The sequence below is a fragment of the Chiloscyllium punctatum genome, chromosome 5 (genome assembly GCF_047496795.1).
Source record: "Chiloscyllium punctatum isolate Juve2018m chromosome 5, sChiPun1.3, whole genome shotgun sequence".
Taxonomy (NCBI): domain Eukaryota; kingdom Metazoa; phylum Chordata; class Chondrichthyes; order Orectolobiformes; family Hemiscylliidae; genus Chiloscyllium; species Chiloscyllium punctatum.
Genome location: NC_092743.1, coordinates 145340096 through 145360358, shown reverse-complemented (window position 1 = coordinate 145360358; position 20263 = coordinate 145340096). Strand labels below are relative to the sequence as shown.

Below are 20263 nucleotides of genomic sequence, written 5' to 3'. Positions count from 1 at the left end.
TACTACCACGCCTCCCTTGTCTGCCGGTTTGATAGTGAGGTTGGGGTTGGAACAGTTGTGTGCAGCCCTCCACTCCCTCCAAACATGACGATCTCCCTCTGCATGCCTGCCCCGCTACGATCTCAGCCACTAAGCCTAACCCCGCCCCCACTCCGAGCTCCAGCCCCACACCAGGTCCTAGCTCCCAGCCCTGCCATGTTTTCACCATCCCTCCAGAACTACCCCTCTCTGAGGATGAAAGATCAGTCCTCAGCAGAGGCTTCAGCTTCATTCCCCTACGCTCTCAGATTAACGAGTTCAACACACAGCAAGACATCGAGCAATTCTCCTGCCGCCTTCACCTCCGCACCTATTTCTTCAACCAGGACTCCCGCCCACCCTCTGACGACCCCTTCTCCCGCCTCCAACACACCTCATCCACCTGGACACCCCGTGCTGGCTCTTACCTGCCCTCGATCTCTTCATAACCAACTGCCGCCGTGACATTAACAGCCTCAACCTCTCCACCACTCTCACCCACTCCAACCTCTCACCCTCACAACGCATAGCCCTCCACTCCTTCCGTTCCAACCCCAACCTCACTATCAAACCGGCAGACAAGGGAGGCGTGGTAGTAGTTTGGCGCACCAACCTTTACACCGCTGAAGCTAGACGCCAACTCGTGGACACCTCCTCCTACTGCTCCCTTGACCATGAGCCCATCTCCCACCACCAAACCATCATCTCCCAGACCATCCATAACCTCATCACCTCAGGCGATCTCCCATCCACCGCCTCCAACCTCATAGTCCCACAACCCCGCACCGCCCATTTCTACCTCCTGCCCAAAATCCACAAACCTGACTGCCCCAGCCGACCCACCTGCTCCTGTCCCACCGAACGCATCTCTGCATACCTCGACGAGGTCCTGTCCCCTTTAGTCCAAGAACTCCTACCTACGTTCGGGACAGCACCCACGCCTGCCTCTTAGTAGGATATGTGGAACAGTCCATCTTCCGCAGCTACACTGGCACCATCCCCCACCTTTTCCTCCGCTACATCGATGATTGTATCTGCGCTGCCTCATGCTCCCACGAGGAGGTTGAACAATTCATCCACTTTACCAACACCTTCCACCCCGACCTCAAATTTACCTGGACCGTCTCAGACTCCTCCCTCCCCTTCCGAGATACCTCCATTTCTATCTCGGGCAACCGAATCAACACGGACATTTACTATAAACCGACCGACTCCCACAGCTACCTAGACTACACCTCCTCCCACTCCGCCCCCTGTAAAAATGCCATCCCATATTCCCAATTCCTTCTTCTCCACCACATCTGCTCCCAGGAGGATCAGTTCCAATACCGTACAACCCAGATGGCCTCCTTCTTCAAAGACTGCAATTTCCCCCCAGAGGTGATCGACGATGCTCTCCACTGCATCTCCTCCACTTCCCGCTCCTCCGCCCTTGAGCCCCGCCCCTCCAACCGCCACCAGGACAGAACCCCACCGGCCCTCACCTACCACCCCACCAACCTCCATATACAGCGTATCATCCGCTGTCATTTCCGCCACCTCCAAACAGACCCCACCACCAGGGATATATTTCCCTCCCCTCCCCTATCAGCGTTCCGAAAAGACCACTCCCTCAGTGACTCCCACGTCAGGTCCACGCCCCCCACCAACCCAACCTCCACTCACGGCAACTTCCCCTGCAACTGCAAGAAATACAAAACATGTGCCCACACCTCCCCCCTTACTTCCCTCCAAGGCCCCAAGGGATCCTTCCATATCCACCACAAATTCACCTGCACCTCCACACACATCATTTACTGCATCTGCTGCACTCGATGTGGCCTCCTCTACATTGGGGAGACAGGCCGCCTACTTGCGACTGTTTCAGAGAACACCTCTGGAACACCCGCACCAACCAACCCAACCACCCTGTGGCTCAACACTTTAACTCCCCCTCCCACTCCACCAAGGACATGCAGGTCCTTGGACTCCTCTATCGCCAGACCATAGCAACACGACGGCTGAAGGAAGAGCACCTCATCTTCCTTCTAGGAACCCTCCAACCACAAGGGATGAATGCAGATTTCTCCAGTTTCCTCATTTCCCCTCCCCCCACCTTGTCTCAGTCCCAACCCTCAAACTCAGCACCACCTTCCTAACCTGCAATCTTCTTCCTGACCTCTCCGCCCCCACCCCCACTCTGGCCTATCACCCTCACCTTCACCTCCTTCCACCTACCACATTCCCAACACCCCTCCCCCAAGTCCCTCCTCCCTACCTTTTATCTTAGCCTGCTTGGCACACTTTCCTCATTCCTGAAGAAGGGCTCATGCCCGAAACGTCGATTCTCCTGCTCCTTGGATGCTGCCTGACCTGCTGCGCTTTTCCAGCAACACATTTTCAGTTTAAAAGCATACACTCAAATTTCAACATTGATTCAAGTTAAAAGAGTATATATTGTGAAACCATACATATCTAATGATTTTTCATTTGTAATTTTAGTTGATAACAAATGTGGGGTGAGACTAGTATAGCAGAAGATACCCAGATATCAGCATTCTTAAGTTAGGAGAATACATTTATTAATTTATCTTTAAATGTATTCCTAATGAGCACCTATACAAAGGAATGGAGGAATTATCGACAAAGGAGGCATAGCAATGCTTCCTAAAATGGCTTAATCTTTATCTTATTCTTCTCCCTTTCACTACAGATCTTTGTAGCTTTATTGACTTATACGCAGGTACTGGAACTTTGCAATGGGCACTATTGGACAAGTTAAAACTGGATCACTAAAACACTTTTTTGAATGCTGCTTCTTCTAATGCCATTTCTGGATGAACCAGCTGTGATCACAGTGAACTTGGTTGAAGTGAAAAGATGGTGAATAGTATATAAAATAGTATATAAACATTTGGAGCAGCTACCTTAATATTAATTCTCTTTTGCATAGCATTAGAATAGATTACATAATTACAAATTCACATTTGATCAGGAGTTTTGCACCATTACTGAAAAAGAAACCCATCTGTCTTAAGTCATCCCTTCTGAAAACAAAGACACAGAAACAAAAACTGTCGGTGCAATCTTGGTGGGCAGAAGGGCCTGTTCCTGCATTGCACTTTTCTCTGTTCTTTCTTTGTTCTTAAACATAATGTACAATTTGATTCTTTTTTCAAATACAGAGCGACCTCAATTATCTGAAGGACATGGGTGGGGAGTATTTTGTTCGGTTAACTGAATTCTGGATAATCAAATGCTGGATGATACAGTTTAGCCAAGCATCGGATAATCCGATATTCGGATCATCGAATACCAGATAATTGAGTTTCCTCTGCAGTCATGTAACGTAGAGAAAGAATCAGCCCCTGAATTTACAGTATTATACTGGGCTAGGTGCAGCTGAAGTTATTAGGTTTTGCTTTCACTTGATCCTTCATTTTCTCACCATTCAAGGAGTCGGAGAGAAAAATGTGACCTTACCGACTCTCACAAGGTAGAAGAGGACATAGCCTGGAGAAGAATAATGACTTCCATACATAAATTTTGGGTCAGGCATTTCCCGATAGCGAGCCTAAAATGAAAGAACATTATGAATTTCCTATTTACTCTACTTGATTTCAACTTACAGAACATGGCTAGATGTTTTGAAAACTCATTGTGTCACCAACACACCAAACATCTTCGCGCTAACTAACAGGAAAGGTCCATGTTACCATTTTGGGCACTCAATGTTAATAGGCACAGCAAATGCAAATTACCATATTTATTTTACACCAAAAATGTTTCAGCCCCACACTCTGCATAATGTCTTCACATATAACTCAACATTATGATTTTTTTGAGTGAAATTGACACATGCACCATCTATAGGCAATTTTGCATCGTGAGCTCACAATGAGACCAAGTAGACCCTGTCCCATATTATTTTATGTAGGAATTCATTTCAGCTAACTTTAGCTTACACTATAATTGAACTTAGACCAAATTGCAAGACCACTTGTATTTATATAATGATTTTAATATAGAAACACATCTTAAGGCATTTCACAGAAGAAAGTCAAATAACATTGAAAGTCAAGCCAAAAATGTATGGCAGGGTTGTAGTGTAGGCATTTCATTCAAAGCTGGGTTTTAAGGAAATGCAGAGATATTAAGATGGGATTCTAGAGCTTAACACCTGAATGGTTGAAGGCACAACTATTAACTGTAACATAGGAGACGCACAAGATGACAGAACTGAAATAATCTATCATTCTCATAAAGCTGCAGGGTTGAAGAAAATTTTACAGATAATATAGGAAACAATTTGGTTAAGAAGTAATTTAAGCAGACTGATAGCAATTTTGAGAGGGGCATGAGGGAACTGGTCTTATGGCATGTTGGTCAATAAATACAAAGATTACAAGTGAGTAGACAATAGGTACAAAAAGGATATCTGCAGCTTTGAATGAGCTGAAACTTATTGAGAATAGGATGTCAGCCAGGAGAAGCAACCCAGACACAAGTACAATCAGAGTACACTACTTTCAGCAATATCAAAAACAAGCAAAGTCTGAATGGAAGCAGTTGAAGCTTTTGTTGATTTTGGAGCCGCAGGCAGGAAGGAAGTGGTTGGGTGAGGGAGCCATAGTTTACTAAATAAGTTGAATCTCTTATCAAGAGGAAAGAGGCTTATTTAAAGATGAGATACGAAGGGTCAGTTAGCGTGCTTGACAGTTAAAAGTTAGCCAGGAACAGCCGATAGAGAGAGCTAATAGGAGCCAGGAGGGGACGTGAGAAGTCTTTTAGCAGAAAGGATCATGGAAAACCCTAAAGCTTTCTATAGGTATGTCAGGAATAAAAGAATGGCTAGAGTAAGATTAGAGCCAAACAAGGACAGTAGTGGGAAGTTATGCATGCAGTCTGAGATGATAGGAGAGGCGCTAAATAACATTCTTCATCAGTATTCACACAGGAAAAAGGCAATGTTGTCGAGGAGAATACTGAGATTCAGGCTACGAGAATAGATGGGACTGAGGTTCACAAGGAGGAGGTGTTAGCAATTCTGGAAAGTGTGAAAATTGGTAAGTTCCCTGAGCCACATGGAATTCATCTGAGGATTCTCTGGGAAGCCAGGGAGGAGATTGCAGAGCCTTTGGCTTTGATCGTTATGTCACCATTGTCTACAGAAATAGTGACAGAAGACTGGAGGATAGTAAATGTTGTCTCCTAGTTCAAGAAGGGTAAAGTGTTGGAAAGGATTATAAGAGATAGGATTTATAATAATGTAGAAAGGAATTATTTGATTAGGGATAGTTGACATGGTTTTATGAAGGGTAGGTCGTGCCTCACAAACCTTATTGAGTTCTTTAAGGTGACCAAACAGATGGATGAGGGTAAAGCAATTGATGTGATGTTTATGGATTTCAGTAAAGCATTTGATAATGCTCCCCACAGTAGGCTATTGCACAAAATACGGAGGCATGGGATTGAGGGTGATTCAGCAGTTTGGATCAGAAATTGGCTAGCTGAAAGAAGACAGAGGGTGGTGGTTGATGGGAAACGTTCATCCTGGAGTTCAGTCACTATTGGTGTACTGCAAGGATTTGTTTAAGGGCCGCTGCTGTTTGTCATTTTTATAAATGACCTGGATGAGGGCACAGAAGGATTGGTTAGTAAATTTGCTGATGACACTAAAGTTGATAGAGTTGTGGACAGTGCAGAAGGATGTTGCAGGTTACAGAGGGATATAGATAAGCTGCAGAGCTCGGCTGAGGGGTGGCAAATGGAGGTTAATGTGGAAAAGGGATTCACTTTGGAAGGGGTACCAGGAATACAGAGTACTGGGCTAATGGTAAGATTCTTGGTAGTGTAAATGAGCAAAGAGATTGCGATGCCCATGTACATAGGTCTGAAAGTTGCCACCCAGGTTGATAAGGTGGTGTACGGGGTGTTAGTTTTCATTGGTAGAGGGATTGAGTTTCAGAGCCAAGAAGTCACCTTGCAGCTGTACAAAACTCTGGTGCAGCCACACTTGGAATACTGCATACAGTTCTGGTCACTGCATTATAGGAAGGACATGGAAGCTTTGGAAAGGGTGCAGAGGAGATTTACCAGGATGTTGCCTGTTTTGGAGGGAAGGTCTTATGAAGAAAGACTGAGGGATTTGAGGCAGTTTTCATTAGAGAGGTGGTGGTTAAGAGGTGACTTAATTGAATATAAGATAATCAGAGGGTTAGAAAGCGTGGACAGTGAGAACCTTTTTCCTCAGATGGTGATGGCTAGCACGAGGGGACATAGCTTTAAATTGAGGTGTGATAGATAAAGGATAGATAAAGAGGTAGGTTCTTTACTCAGAGATTAGTAAGGGCATGGAACGATCTGCCTGCAACAGTAGTAGACTTGCCAACTTTAAGGAGAAAGTGAGGACTGCAGATGCTGGAGATCAGAGCTGAAAATGTTGTGCTGGAAAAGTGCAGCAGGTCAGGCAGCATCCAAGGAACAGGAGAATCGACGTTTCGGGCATGAGCCCTTCTTCAGGAATGGCTCCTGAAGAAGGGCTCATGCCCGAAACATTGATTCTCCTGCTCCTTGGATGCTGCCTGACCTGCTGCGCTTTGCCAACTTTAAGGGCGTTTAAATGGTCATTGGATAAACCTAAGGATGATAATGGAATAGTGTAGGTTGGATCAGCTAAAGAGTGGTTTCACAGGTCGCCAAAGGGCCTGTACTGTGCTCTAATGTTGTCTGTCCTTAAACAATGACAATTAGTAAAGAAACAAAGCTGCAAATTTTAATGTTGAGCAAAGATTAGGGCACCAGATCTTCTTCAGCAATGAATAAACATAGGGATAGAGTTAAAGATCTGTAACACAGAAAAAGACACTTCAGCCCATCGCATTTGTGGTCAAAAACAATCACCAAATACCTGACAGGCATCTTAGAGCTCCTGTTCTTTTTATCTTATTGGACACAAAGCTGTCTTATGTGAAGATATTCACAAAAGCAATAAATTTTCAAATTTACTTTGGTTAGGTTTACCAAACAAATATCTACCTATACTCTGAAAGTCACTGCAACTGTTTTCATTTTCCTTTCACCTTTCTGCCTACTGTGAAGTTATATTACCATTAATGATCTGATCTGAACATTAAAACCTAGAGTTTCAATGAGGAAAAATTAGGATTTACAAACAAGCAGTCAACATTCCTTCTATTCGTATCACTGTTAGGTTTGGGTCTGCAAAATTCACATTCTACAGGTGAGCAAAGGCTAAAAAAAATGCAAAATGGGAACATGTATTTGTGGTGACATACTGTTCAGATCAACATCAGATCTGACACCAAGCTCATGGTACAGAGCTGTGGCAGATCCCACCCTCCAAAATGGTTCTGAGATGTGGACTGTCTACAGCAGGCACCTCAAGGTGCTGAAGCAGTACTACCAACGCAGCTTCTGCAACATCCTGTGAATCTGCTGGGAAAGAAGACATACCAACACCAGCGTCCTCAACAGGCCAACATCCACAGTATCAAGACATTGACCCCACCCCCCATTCCGATTGGTTACGATGGGCTGGGTATGTTGTCCCCATGATCAACATGAGGTGCTCTGCTCCCAGTTCTGAAACAGCAGACGAGCCCGAGGTGGACACAGGAAAAGCTTCAGTGATACCCTCAAGGCCTCACTAGCGAATTGCAGTATTCCCACTGACACCTGGGAATCACTGGTTCAAGACTGTCCAAAAGGCAAGAGCAACATTCAGGAAGACATTGTGCACCTGCTGTCAGGAAAAAAGCAGAAGCCAGATGAAAACAGTGAAAGGAGTGCACTGTCACACCAATGTCCCACCTACCCATTCCCCTGACCACCACTTGCCCCAAATTGAAGAGTCTGCAGGAGACGCATCGGTGTGTACAGCCACCCACAGACCCACCCTAAAAGTGGAAAACAGTCATTGTCATCTGGAAGGATTGGCCAATGAATGAATGACTATTCAGAAGAACCTTGTTGCTGGGCTCAACATATAGAGGGTGAATTCGCGTTAGTCCTACTAGACCACAGGGCTGCACTCTCATTACAGGGAGCTGATTGGTGGCGACTTAACCGGAGACACCCCATACCTGAAGAGAGGTTGAAAAGGACAGACCTTCATGGGAACCTCAGTCGGTGTGGGAATTGAACACATGCTGTTGGCATCACTGTAAATCACAAACCAGCTGTCCAGCAAACTGAGTTAGGAGAAAGTGAGGACTGCAGATGCTAGGGATCAGAGCTTAAAAAGGTGTTGCTGGAAAAGCGCAGCAGGTCAGGCAGCATCAAAGAAGGAGAATCGGCATTTCGGCATTTCCTGAAGGAGGGCTTATGCCCGAAACGTCGATTCTCCTTCTCCTTTGATGCTGCCTGACCTGCTGCGTTTTTCCAGCAAACTGAGCTAACAGACATCCTTCAACAGATTAAAAAAACTAATGCAACAGTAAAATATTTATGTTTAGTCAATGCTATTTTAAGCAGTTGGCATTTCATAAATGCAAATGGGAAATGCCAGCATAACTACAGCTTGCACTAAAAAAAAAGTGATTTTGAAGCTAGAAATACAAACAAACAATCTGCTGCACACCCGATTTGATAATTTTTTCCCCAGTTTATATGACAATCTGGAACCCCATGGATTCCAAATTGCTTTCAAGAGATTTTCAAAATGCTATCAAAGTAGAGAGTCACAGAGTCACAAAGATGTACAGCATGGAAACATACCCTTCGGTCCAACCTGTCCATGCTGACCAGATAACCCAACCCAATCTAGTCCCACCTGCCAGCACCCGGCCCATATCCCTCCAAATCCTTCCTATTCATATACCCATCCAAATGCCTCTTAAATGTTGCAATTGTACCAGCCTCCATCATATCCTCTGGCAGCTCATTCCATACACGTACCTCTCGCTGCGTGAAAAAGTTGCCCCTTAGGTCTCTTATATCTTTCCCCTCTCACCCTAAACCTATGCCCTCTAGTTCTGGCCTCCCAGACCCCAGGGAAAAGACTTTGTCTGTTTATCCCTATCCATGCTTCTCATAATTTTGTAAACCTCTATAAGGTCACCCCTCAGCCTCCGATGCTCCAGGGAAAACAGCCCCAGCCTGATCAGCCTCTCCTTGTAGCTCAGATCATCCAACCCTGACAACATCCTTGTAAATCTTTTCTGAATCCTTTCAAGTTTCACAACATCTTTCAGATAGGAAGGAGAACAGAACTGCACGCAATATTCCAACAGTGGCCTAACCAATGTCCTGTACAGCTGCAACATGACCTCCCAACTCCTGTACTCAATACTCTGACCAATAAAGGAAAGCATACCAAATGTCTTCTTCACTATCCTATCTACCTGCGACTCCACTTTCAAAGAGCTATGAACCTGCACTCCAAGGTCTCTTTGTTCAGCAACACTCCCTAAGACCTTACCATTAAGGTGTATAAGTGCTGCTAAGATTTGCTTTCCCAAAATGCAGCACCTCGCATTTATCTGAATTAAACTCCATCTGCCACCTCTCAGCCCATTGACCCATCTGGTCAAGATCCTGTTGTAATCTGAGGTAACTCTCTTCGCTGTCCACTACACCTCCAATTTTGGTGTCATCTGCAAACTTACAAACTGTACCTCTTATGCTCGCATCCAAATCATTTATGTAAATGACAAAAAGAATTGGACCCAGCACCAATCCTTGTGGCACTCCACTGGTCACAGGCCTCCAGTCTGAAAAACAACCCTCCACCACCACTCTCTGTCTTCTACCTTTGAGCCAGTTCTGTATCCAAATGGCTAGTTCTCCCTGTATTCCATGAGCTCTAACCTTGCTAATCAGTCTCCCATGGGGAACCTTGTCGAATGCCTTACTGAAGTCCATATAGATCACATCTACTGCTCTGCCCTCAATCTTCTTTGTTACTTCTTCAAAAAAACTCAATCAAGTTTGAGAGACATGATTTCCCATGCACAAAGCCATGTTATCCCGTATCAGTCCTTGCCTTTCCAAATACATGTACATCCTGTCCCTCAGGATTCCCTCCAACAACTTGCCCACCACCGAGGTCAGGCTCACTGGTCTATAGTTCCCTGGCTTGTCTTTACCACTCTTCTTAAACAGTGGCACCACATTTGCCAACCTCCAGTCTTCTGGCACCTCACCTGTGACTACTGATGATACAAATATCTCAGCAAGAGGCCCAGCAATCACTTCTCTAGCTTCCCACAGAGTTCTCGGGTACACCTGATCAGGTCCTGGGGATTTATCCACCTTTAACCGTTTCAAGACTGCTCAGAATTAAATCACCAAAGATGATCTATCCATTTGAAAAGGACCCATACCAACAATCGATCCAGACGCTCTTTATTTAAGGCACCGACTGGCTTCCTAAGGTCACGAAATGTTTCAGGATTAGACAGATCTGTTTCAAGACAAAAGTTAGAGATGGGTTATTATGTACATCTTACTGCAAATATATCATTTAAAATACAATAGGTCATATGGTTTTGAAAAACAGCATCGAGAGAGTTACCTAATTCTGAGGAGGTATAATCAGCTATGATCCAAGGAAAGATGGGATACTGAGACAGGTCATTACAACTGCGGTCAGCCAGATTATTCAGGTGCAGGAGATACTGATAATTTGAGAGATATCCTTTTTGCCATTGGAGCATACAGCTTTCAGCTGTGTGTTCAGTAATATGATTTTCTGCAGGAAGAAATGTTGGCAGAAAATAAATATTACAATTACTGTTTCACAAAGTAATTGAATATTAGCTTTTTTCGATAAACTTTTACGACACAGTGGTAAATCCTTCTACTAATTAAACCAACCGTGCAGAAAAGCTCACCTCACCTCACCTCACCATCTGTTAAAGTATGATTGACAGAGAACTACCCAAATTCCACTATTTAAAGAAAAAATAGTTTTATTCTTTAACTCCAAAAGTGAACATTAAACAACAACTATTTACTACTCCAAGCCTCCTTTGTCTTCAAGGTTTGTTATCTACCTCCCACTCTATAATCATATACTGATCTGAAAAAGCCCCTGTTAAATTTACAGCAAATTAATTGACAAAACCAGACAGTGGCTGTTGTCTCCGGTGTTGATTCTCCTCTGTTTGTAGATCTCCCTGGGCCATCTTTCAGTCTTCTGCTGCAAAGATGTTTCATATGACAAAGGTACCTTTCACAGAGAGGGTTTTCGGGCCGTCTGTCTGACAATGGCAGGTAGTGCTCTTTCTCTGGCTACCTGCCCAAAATGCCTGCTTTTTATACCCCAAAACATCGGACCGTCTCATGGGTGCGATACTGTCAAAATAATAAAATTCAAATTTGATTGGGTTTTAGTATCTGGGGGCATCTTTTAAACAGATTGGTTAACTTTGAACTGCTTTGAAAACAACTCAGTTATTGAGGATACAACAATATGTCACATCTTTCAATTTTGCAGCACACTGGCTGCAAGTCAGTCACATGACAAGAGCTTGACAGTTTTCACTCTCTCAAAGGTACAGTACACACCTTCAACTTCATAACACCTCCCCCCTTAAGAAAAAAAATGAACCATCACAATGAAAAGATGGCTTCATTTTTTTTTCTATTTCTTAAGCCCATTACCATGAAATACATAGGACATTAATCCAAAGGCGTATTAACTTCTGCACACATATATATAACATGGGTATCTGTTCAAGCTTAACTATACTTTATCTATTAAATCTGCAATAACACATCGACTATCACATTCCTACAAGCCGCAGCATATAAAATTTACAAATTAAAAATCTGTGACATAAGACTCCAATGAAAGAGTCTCATATTCTTGTCTTTAAATCCTTCCAAGAATGTAAGAGGATTGTGATCTGTGTACACAATCGTCTCTGACACATTGTTCGTCACGTAAACATTAAATTGTTGTAAAGCCAGTACCAAACTCAATAATTCTTTTTCGATCATAGAGTATTTTCTCTGGTGGGTGTTGAGTTTCCTTGAAAAGTAACCAACTAGCAGTTCAGTTCCATCATCATCATCATCTTGTAGCAATACGGCTCCATCTCCTATGTCACTAGCATCAATTGCAACTTTGAAGGGTTTCAAAAAAGTTTGGTGTAGCTAAAATGGTGCGGTGGTTAATACTGATTTAAATTGTCAAACGCCTCCTGGCATTGTTTGGTCCACCGAAATTTTGCGTACTTCTTCAGCAAATCTGTTAACGGTGCCACTACACTGCTGACATTTGGAACAAACTTCTGGTAGAATTCAGTTAAGTCCCAAAAATGGAGGCACCTCTTTCTTCAAGGTTGGTTGTGGAAATTCCTCCATGGCCTTCGTCTTTGGTTCCTTGGGTCAACCTTCCGTGACCGATGTTATGTCCCAAGAACATCACCTCTGCTTTCGCAAGTTCTGTTTCCTTTAAATTTATTACCAGTTTTGCTTCTCTTAATTGTTCAAAGAGCTCTACAAACTGTACCATGTGATTCTTCCGAGATTCACTAAAGATCACTGCATCATCCAGATGGACTGCACAGTTTGTTAAGCCAGCCACAACTTTGTTCAAATCCAGATGTTGTGGGTTTTGATGTGTCTCAAAATATGTTAAACAATGACAAAGTCCCGGAGAAGTGGGATAGGTTTGTAAACTATCAGTCCCAGGAGCAAAGAACACAATTGAAAGATTTGTTGCAGCAATTTGGAATGCGGAGGGTGCGTTTGTCATTCCAAAGGGCATTACTTTGAATTGATACAGCCCACCTGGGGTTACAAATGCAGAAATTTATTTTGCTTTCTCTGAGAAAGGTACCTGCCAATAAACATACAGTAAGTACAACTTTGTGATTTAACTGTCTTGTCCGACTTTCTGTATACAGTCCTCCAATCTTGGTATTGAACACAAGTTCGATTTTGTTATGGCGTTGACCTTCCAACAGTCCACACAAAATCGAGTCCCGTCAGGTTTTGGAACTAACACAATCGGTCAACTCCACTCACTCTGACTCACTTCGATATCTTTGTTGAGCATTGCATCCACTTCCTTCTGGACTGTGTGGCTTTGAAAGGATTAAGCCTGGAGGAGTGTTATATCGGAACAGCATTCCCTACTTCTATCTCATGCGCAATAGCATTAGTCCTCTCCATCTTATTCCTGCATATGTCCTCATATTGTTGCAACAAACCTTTCAATTGTGTTCTTTGCTCCTGGGACTGATCGTTTATTAACCTATCCCACTCAAGGACTTCATCATTGTTTAACATATTTTGAGGCACATCAAAACCCACAACATCTGGATTTGATTCCTTACTCTACAGTGTAGTAACTAAAACCTGTTTCTCCTGTTCTTTCACTCTATTATAATACGGTTTCAACATATTCACGTGACATACCCGATACAGTTTTTCCCTATCTGGCATCTTTACCAGATAGTTTTACCTTTTTCTCAATTTGATACCAAATCTGGCTTTGAAGGAATTCCTATCACTGGTAACAATACTAATACGAGGTCCTCATGGGAAAACATCCAAATTTCTGACTTTTTATCTGCCACCTGCTTCATTCTATGCTGTGCACTCTTCAGGTGCTGCTTAGCTAACTTGATTTAATCTCTCCCTCACCTCCGATACATAATCCAAGTGTGAGATCTCAGACTTTGGTCCTGTCAATTTCTCTTTGAAATTAATTAAAGGACCTCTCACTTCATACCCAAATATTAACGCAAAGGGAGTAAACCAAGTAAATTCATTTGGGGCATCTCTAGTGGCAAACAATATGAAAGGGATACCTTTATCCCAATCATTCAGGTAGTCCTGACAGTCTGCTCTTAACATGCTCTTCAGGGTCTGATGCCACCTTTCCAAAGTGCTGAATGCCTAAGCTATCCATAACCTCCTTAAACAGCCTCGCAGTAAAATTAGACCCTTGGTCTGCTTGAATCTCTCTGGGTAGTCCATACCTGGTGAAGAAAGCTACTAACTCCTATAACACCCTCTTTGCCTTAATACTCCATATTGGAATTGTCTCTGGAAATCTGGGAGACACATCCATTATGGTTAACAAGTACTGGTTCCCACTTTTAGTTTTCCAGAGGGGACCTACACATTCAATTATAACCCACGTGAAAGGTTCTTCAAAAGCAAGAATTGACAAAAGTGTTGGTTTTATTACCACCTGAGACTTACCTACCATGTGGCATGTATGACACGTACGGCAAAGTTTAACCACATCCTTACGCATTCCAGGCCAATAAAAATAATTTGTACCTTAGCCTGAGTCTTTTGTACCCCTACTTCCTACTGGTAGTTCATGTGCTATCTGTAACACCTTCTGTCTGTATGCTATCGGCAACACAATTTGGTGCACTTCGGCCCAATTCTCCTCTGCACTAAACTGCCGTGGTCTCCATTTTCGTCTTAGGATTCTATCTTTGTGATAATAACCCTCAGCAATATTCTCTGCCTCCTTTTCAGAGTATGCACCAATATATAAATCTTCTATTATCTCGTCTTTCTGTAGTAAGTCCATTAGCCTTTCACAACTAAACACTTCTGTCTGACCCTCTGCCTGTTCAGGTTTTTCTGCACCATTACATCAAACAGTGAATTCGCTAACCGAACCTCAACTCTTTCTGCTTTCTCTTTAGTATTTGCTTTGTGCTGTGATTTATGATAGTGAGATCTTGTTAGTACACAATCTGGGAAAATTCCAGAGTGTTTTTCTTTTAACTCCTCAGTTCCCTAGTCTTCCTTGGGCTTCCCCACAACAATAGGTGTCACTCCCACCTTGGATCCTGCTAAATTGTTCCCAAGAACAAAGTGTATTCCTGGAACTGTCACTCTATCAATCACTCCCACAGTTACTTCCCCAGTCTTGAGTTGGCACTCCAACCTCATCTTACATAGGGGAACGGTAAATTTCTCTCCATCTATCCCATGAATTACCATTCTCTCGGGTAACAGATCAGAAAGAGTGCAAATATGTTCATCTCTTACTGTCAGAGACTGGTTAGATCCTGTATCTCTCAAAATAATAACTTCTTGCCCTTCTCCCCTGTTCTTTGAGTAAACTTTACCCACAGAGGTGAATTCTTTATAGAGATCAGGTACTAACACCATACCCAGGCCTTGCCTAGGTCTGTGCACTCTCCTGCAGCTCCTCGTCTTTTCCTAGGGTCTCCTTTGCTACCTTCACTAATGCCACTGGCTTATCTTCTTTTACCACATCATTTCCCACAATGCCTTTCTTTAACGACCAGCACTGTGACTTTACTGTCCCACTTTACCACGATGGAAACACCTGAGGCCTTTCACCACCTTTCCACCCTCTTGGGCTTTTTTTTTAACCTGTGGCAAACAATTGCTCATGTTTTCTTTGTTTCGTAGTGTAGGATTTCCCCTTCTCCCAACTTCTATCCCTCACAGGATGAAATTCTGGCTGGAAGCTAATCTTTGCCTCGTGCACCAATGTATAGTCATCCGCTCATCCATGTGAATTTATATCATCTCTCAAAGTGAGTTTTTAAACTTCTCCAGCAGAATAGTCTAAAAGCCTTGTTGGTCTTATCTGTTTTTAAGGCCTGCACCCATCTATCAAAATGACTACGTTTAATTCTTTCGAACTCAACATAAGTCTGATCTGGTTCCTTTTTATGTTTCTGAACCGCTGTCTATACTCTTCTGGTACCAATTCATAAGTGCTCAAAATAGCCTGCTTAACCTCTTCATAATCTCTTGACCCCTCATCTGACAGTGCAACAAATACCTCACTAGCTCTGCCTACCAGTATAGTCTGAACTAGCATTATCCATAAGTCCTCTGAACACTCTATCTGCCTAGCCAACTTTTCAAATAAAATAAAAAAGACTTTGACATCTTTCCCATCAAAATTTGGCAGTGTTTTACATATTTGTATATATCACTTCCTTCTCTTTTCATGTCCATCCTGTTAACTTGACTTTGCTGACTAAGTTGCAACTTCTGAAGTTCAAATTCTCTCTTTTTCTCTCTCTCTCTCTCTTTCTGCTCAGCTAAGAACATTCTCTCTCTACCCCCCCTTTCTCTCTGTTTATCTTTTAATTTCATTTTCCTCAATTGTAATTCCTAACTCTACTGCAATTGTCTGTTTCTCTGACACACTTAAGCTTGAGTAACTCCCTTACAATTTCAGCTTTCCTTTTGTCCTTGGCTAAACGCACTACTAACCTCTTTGTTAATTCTAAAAGTAAGGTGTTTTTCCTTCCTTCTAAACTGTCTTGGCAAATTTGGGAATCATCTTCAAACCTCAGAACCTCTTTAGCAATTTAAAGAGCCATTACTCTCACTTTTAATTTAATCAACTACAAAAAACAAAATTAAACAAATTGTCTCACCTACCTAAGCACATGGATGATGGGATAGTGTAGGGGGATGAGTTTAGATTAGCTCACAGGTCTGCGCAACTTCAAGGGCCGAAGGGCCTGTTCACCACTGTATCGTTCTATGTTCTATGTTTTATTTAAAGTTCTAGGATACTAACCAGCAAGTGTTTAAATCGGCTAGGATCTTTCGTACCCGAAATCTATTTGAATCTGTTCAAATCTCAGGCTGGAGCAGTCTAAACCTGTCCAAATCACGGACCCATGCCGCCAAACTGTTACGACACAGCAGTAAACCCAGCTGCTAATTAAACCAAACATGCAGAAAAGCTCACCTCACCATCTGATAAAGTATGATTGACAGAGAACTACCCAAATTCTACTATTTAAAAGAAAAAAACAATTTTATTCTTTAACTCCAAAAGTGAACATTAAACAACAACTATTTACTACTCCAAGCCTCCTTTGTCTTCAAGGTTTGTTATCTACCTCCCACTCTATAATCATATACTGGTCTGATAAAGCCCCTATTAAAGTTACAGCAAATTAATTGACAAAGCCAGACAGTGGCTGTTGTCTCTGGTGTTGATTTTCCTCTGTTTACAGATCTGCCTGGGTCATCTTTCAGTCTTCTACTGCAAAGATACCTTTCACAGAGGGGGTTTTCGGGCAGTCTGTCTGACAATGGCAGGTGGTGCTCTTTCTCTGGCTACCTGCCCAAAATTCCTACTTTTTAACCCCAAAACATCAGATCGTCTCATTGGTTTGATGCTGACAAAACAGTAAAATTCAAATTTGATTGGGTTTTTAATATCTTGGGGCATCATTTTACCTGATTTCTATGTGAACACCTCAGGTATCTGGTCGGCATGGATGGGTTGGACCGAAGGGTCTGTTTCCATGCTGTACATCTCTATGACTCTTTGCCAATTTAGACATGGCTCAGGTAACAATCCAGCCCAGAGCATATATCCTGACTCTTGGCACCAGGCAGAAATCACAGCCACCTGGACTCTTGTTGTCTCAATGTCACTGGCAATGTAGCCCCAGCTACCACTATATTTCTTTAGGTTCCCCTCCAATCGCTGCTTGAAAGGCCTCCTATACTACAGTGCCATAATTATTTAGTTCATCTATTTCACAGACCCACTACATTCCTGAAGCTAACACTCCCACACTCCTGTCCTCTGGGTCCCCTTACCTGCCTCACTTGCAGTCTCATCCTCCTGTCCCTGGTCAGATCTGAACACCTTGTCCTCACAGGTGGGGCTGTCTCCTGGTACAAAAAATCGAGATAACTTGCCCAACTCCTTGGTGCATTGCTATATCTGTAGTTCAGCCTCCAACGCCCAAATGTGACTTGCTTGTTTTTAAGAAATCAATCCATTTACCACTTCCTTTGTGAGAAGGAATGTGTCACAAAGAATCCCACCTCTGGCCACAATCACACTTCAAATCATCCACAATAATGCAGTTTCAAATTTAGACTTGGGTTAAACCACAAAAATTGACAAACTAAGCAGCAGGATACCACTTTAAATTAATGTTATGATAGGGACATGGCAAATGCAGTAAATAATGCTTAAAAACCGTAAATTCATGAATGTTAGACAATAAAATATACAGCAAAGAAACTTTATCATGAATCTGTCCGGTAAACATGTTTCTGATCAACACTTAATTAAATAGTGAATGAAACAACGAGCTAGGTTTAATGAGACAGATTGGGCATGGTGGAGCTAATTTTTTTTTGTTAACGCAGTAATCAAAACCACTCATCAATTCAGTTTATTTATACTGTGGTACTTCACAAATCTTCGATAGCACTTCCACGACTGTCACTGAACACTGCTCCCATAAAATAAATAAAAATGCATAAAAGAATGCTGTCATGAATCAACTTTTTGTTTTACAAAATTCCAGTTTTGAAAAGGACCGTAACAAAATATAAAGTTTCGTGTGAACAAGCCTGGAACTGGTTTTGTTGAATTAATTTGAAATGTCAAAATAATCATTATAGGTGTAAACATAGAGCTGTAACACTTTCAACTGACCAAACCAGTCTCCTTCAAGGGCGGTACGGTGGCTCAGTGGTTAGCACCGTTGCCTCGCAGCGCCAGGGACCCGGGTTCAATTCCCGCCTTGGGCAACTGTCTACATGGAGTTTGCACGTTCTCAGAGTATCTGCGTGAGTTTCCTCCGGGTGCTCCAGTTTCCTCCCACAGTCCAAAGATGTGCAGGTCAGGTGAATTGGCCATGCTAAATTGCCCATAGTGTTAGGTGCATTAGTCAGGGGGGAATGGGTCTGGATGGGTTGCTCTTTGAAGGATCGCTGTGGACTTGTTGGGTCAAAGGGCCTGTTTCCATACTGTAGGAATCTAAGTTCCAAGGCTGACTACAAACTAAATCAGCCTCTGTTCAAAAACATTGCTGGTTTTCAAAGAATTAAGAAAAGAAAATCCTCACCTAGAATTGGCATTTGATTGTTAACAATTAAATCGAAGCTAAAATTTATGTGTAGCATTCCGTTATTTACTAACCTAAAAAGGTTGCAATATAGTAGTAGAGTTCATCACGATTTTTGGAGTTATAAAATTTTAAGTAGATATCAGAACAAAGATCATCTTCTGTACAAAATACCTCAAGACCCTAAAGGGAGAAAGAATGAAATGAGAAAAATAAGAAATTAAAAACTGTATTGGTGATTATTGATAGAAGTTCGGCACAACATCGTGGGCCGAAGGGCCTGTTCTGTGCTGTATTGTTCTACGTTCTATGTTCTATGTTCTAAATCTGAGGCAATATATATGACAGCTAACATTAATACATGATGAAATTTAAAATGTATACCTCACTTTAAAAGCAGACACTTTACCATGGATGACTAGAAATTATATAATGAATGTTGATTGATTACTGAATTATTTTAATAATTTAATTATGGAAGCTGCTATAAAATGCATATAATCAAATTAAATCATTAGCACTCACCAAAGGTTTTAATCCATGCCGCCTTTTGTAAATCCGTCTTACTTCGTGCAACTTTACTTGTACAACTGTCTCCTAAAAAGCAATGCATTATGTGCATTAATTATTTAGATGTCTCATAAAATAAGACACACCTACTCAGGTATTTTTATATTGTAGAAGAGCACATGACAGGGAAACAATACATTTGGCACAACCATGCTGCCTCCTTCTGTCTTTTATTCTTAAATTCTATAAGTATAACACTAACTTCTTCTGTCATATAAAATTCCTGTTTCTCCTTAAATGTAACTGTACCGTTCACTTCTTCAACTCCTGCAGTCAACCATTTTGCATTCTCACCAGTCTGAGTAAAGAATTTTTGTGTGAAATTCCAATTGGATTTCTTGGTGATTATTGATGGCCTCTATTATGTCAGTCTTCAGTCTGAGCCTTTCAAGAAAAAGGAAAATCAGCCTTTGAAGATGCTACTTTGACATGTATAATCTCACATTTCTAGAATCATCTTTGTAAATCATTTTAGAACATAGAACATAGAACAATACATCATAGAACAGGCCCTTTGGTGAAAGCCACAGAATTGTGGTCACCATCACCAAAATGCTCACCCACTAACAAGCCCATCACTTGTCCTGGTTCATTACCAAGTACCAAATCCAATATGGCCTCCCCTCTGGTCGGACAATCTACATACTGAGTTAGAAAAGCTTCCTGGACACATTGCACAAACACCACCCCGTCCAATCGACTTGATCTAAAGAGCTTCCAATCAATGTTTGGGAAGATGAAATCGCCCATGACTACGACCCTGTGGCTTCTGCACCTTTCCAAAATCTGTTTCCCAATCTGTTTCTCCACATCTCTGCTACTATTGGGGGGCCTATAGTAAACACCCAACAAGGTGACTGCTCCTTTCCTCTTTC

The 20263-nt window shown here is 42.3% G+C and overlaps 1 protein-coding gene across 3 annotated transcripts in view; it reads right to left on the bottom strand.

Moving 5' to 3' along the window:
• nsmaf (neutral sphingomyelinase (N-SMase) activation associated factor) overlaps window positions 1-20263 on the bottom strand; it is a 110648-nt gene that overhangs the window by 52362 nt on the left and 38023 nt on the right. For all 3 annotated transcript variants that reach the window (XM_072571588.1, XM_072571590.1, XM_072571589.1), the window contains exons 11-15: window positions 19344-19415; window positions 18893-19001; window positions 10535-10711; window positions 10344-10423; window positions 3481-3571 (exon numbers count right to left, since the gene is read on the bottom strand). In XM_072571588.1, the coding sequence (XP_072427689.1) occupies window positions 3481-3571; window positions 10344-10423; window positions 10535-10711; window positions 18893-19001; window positions 19344-19415 (529 nt within the window). The remainder of the gene's footprint in view (window positions 1-3480; window positions 3572-10343; window positions 10424-10534; window positions 10712-18892; window positions 19002-19343; window positions 19416-20263) is intronic.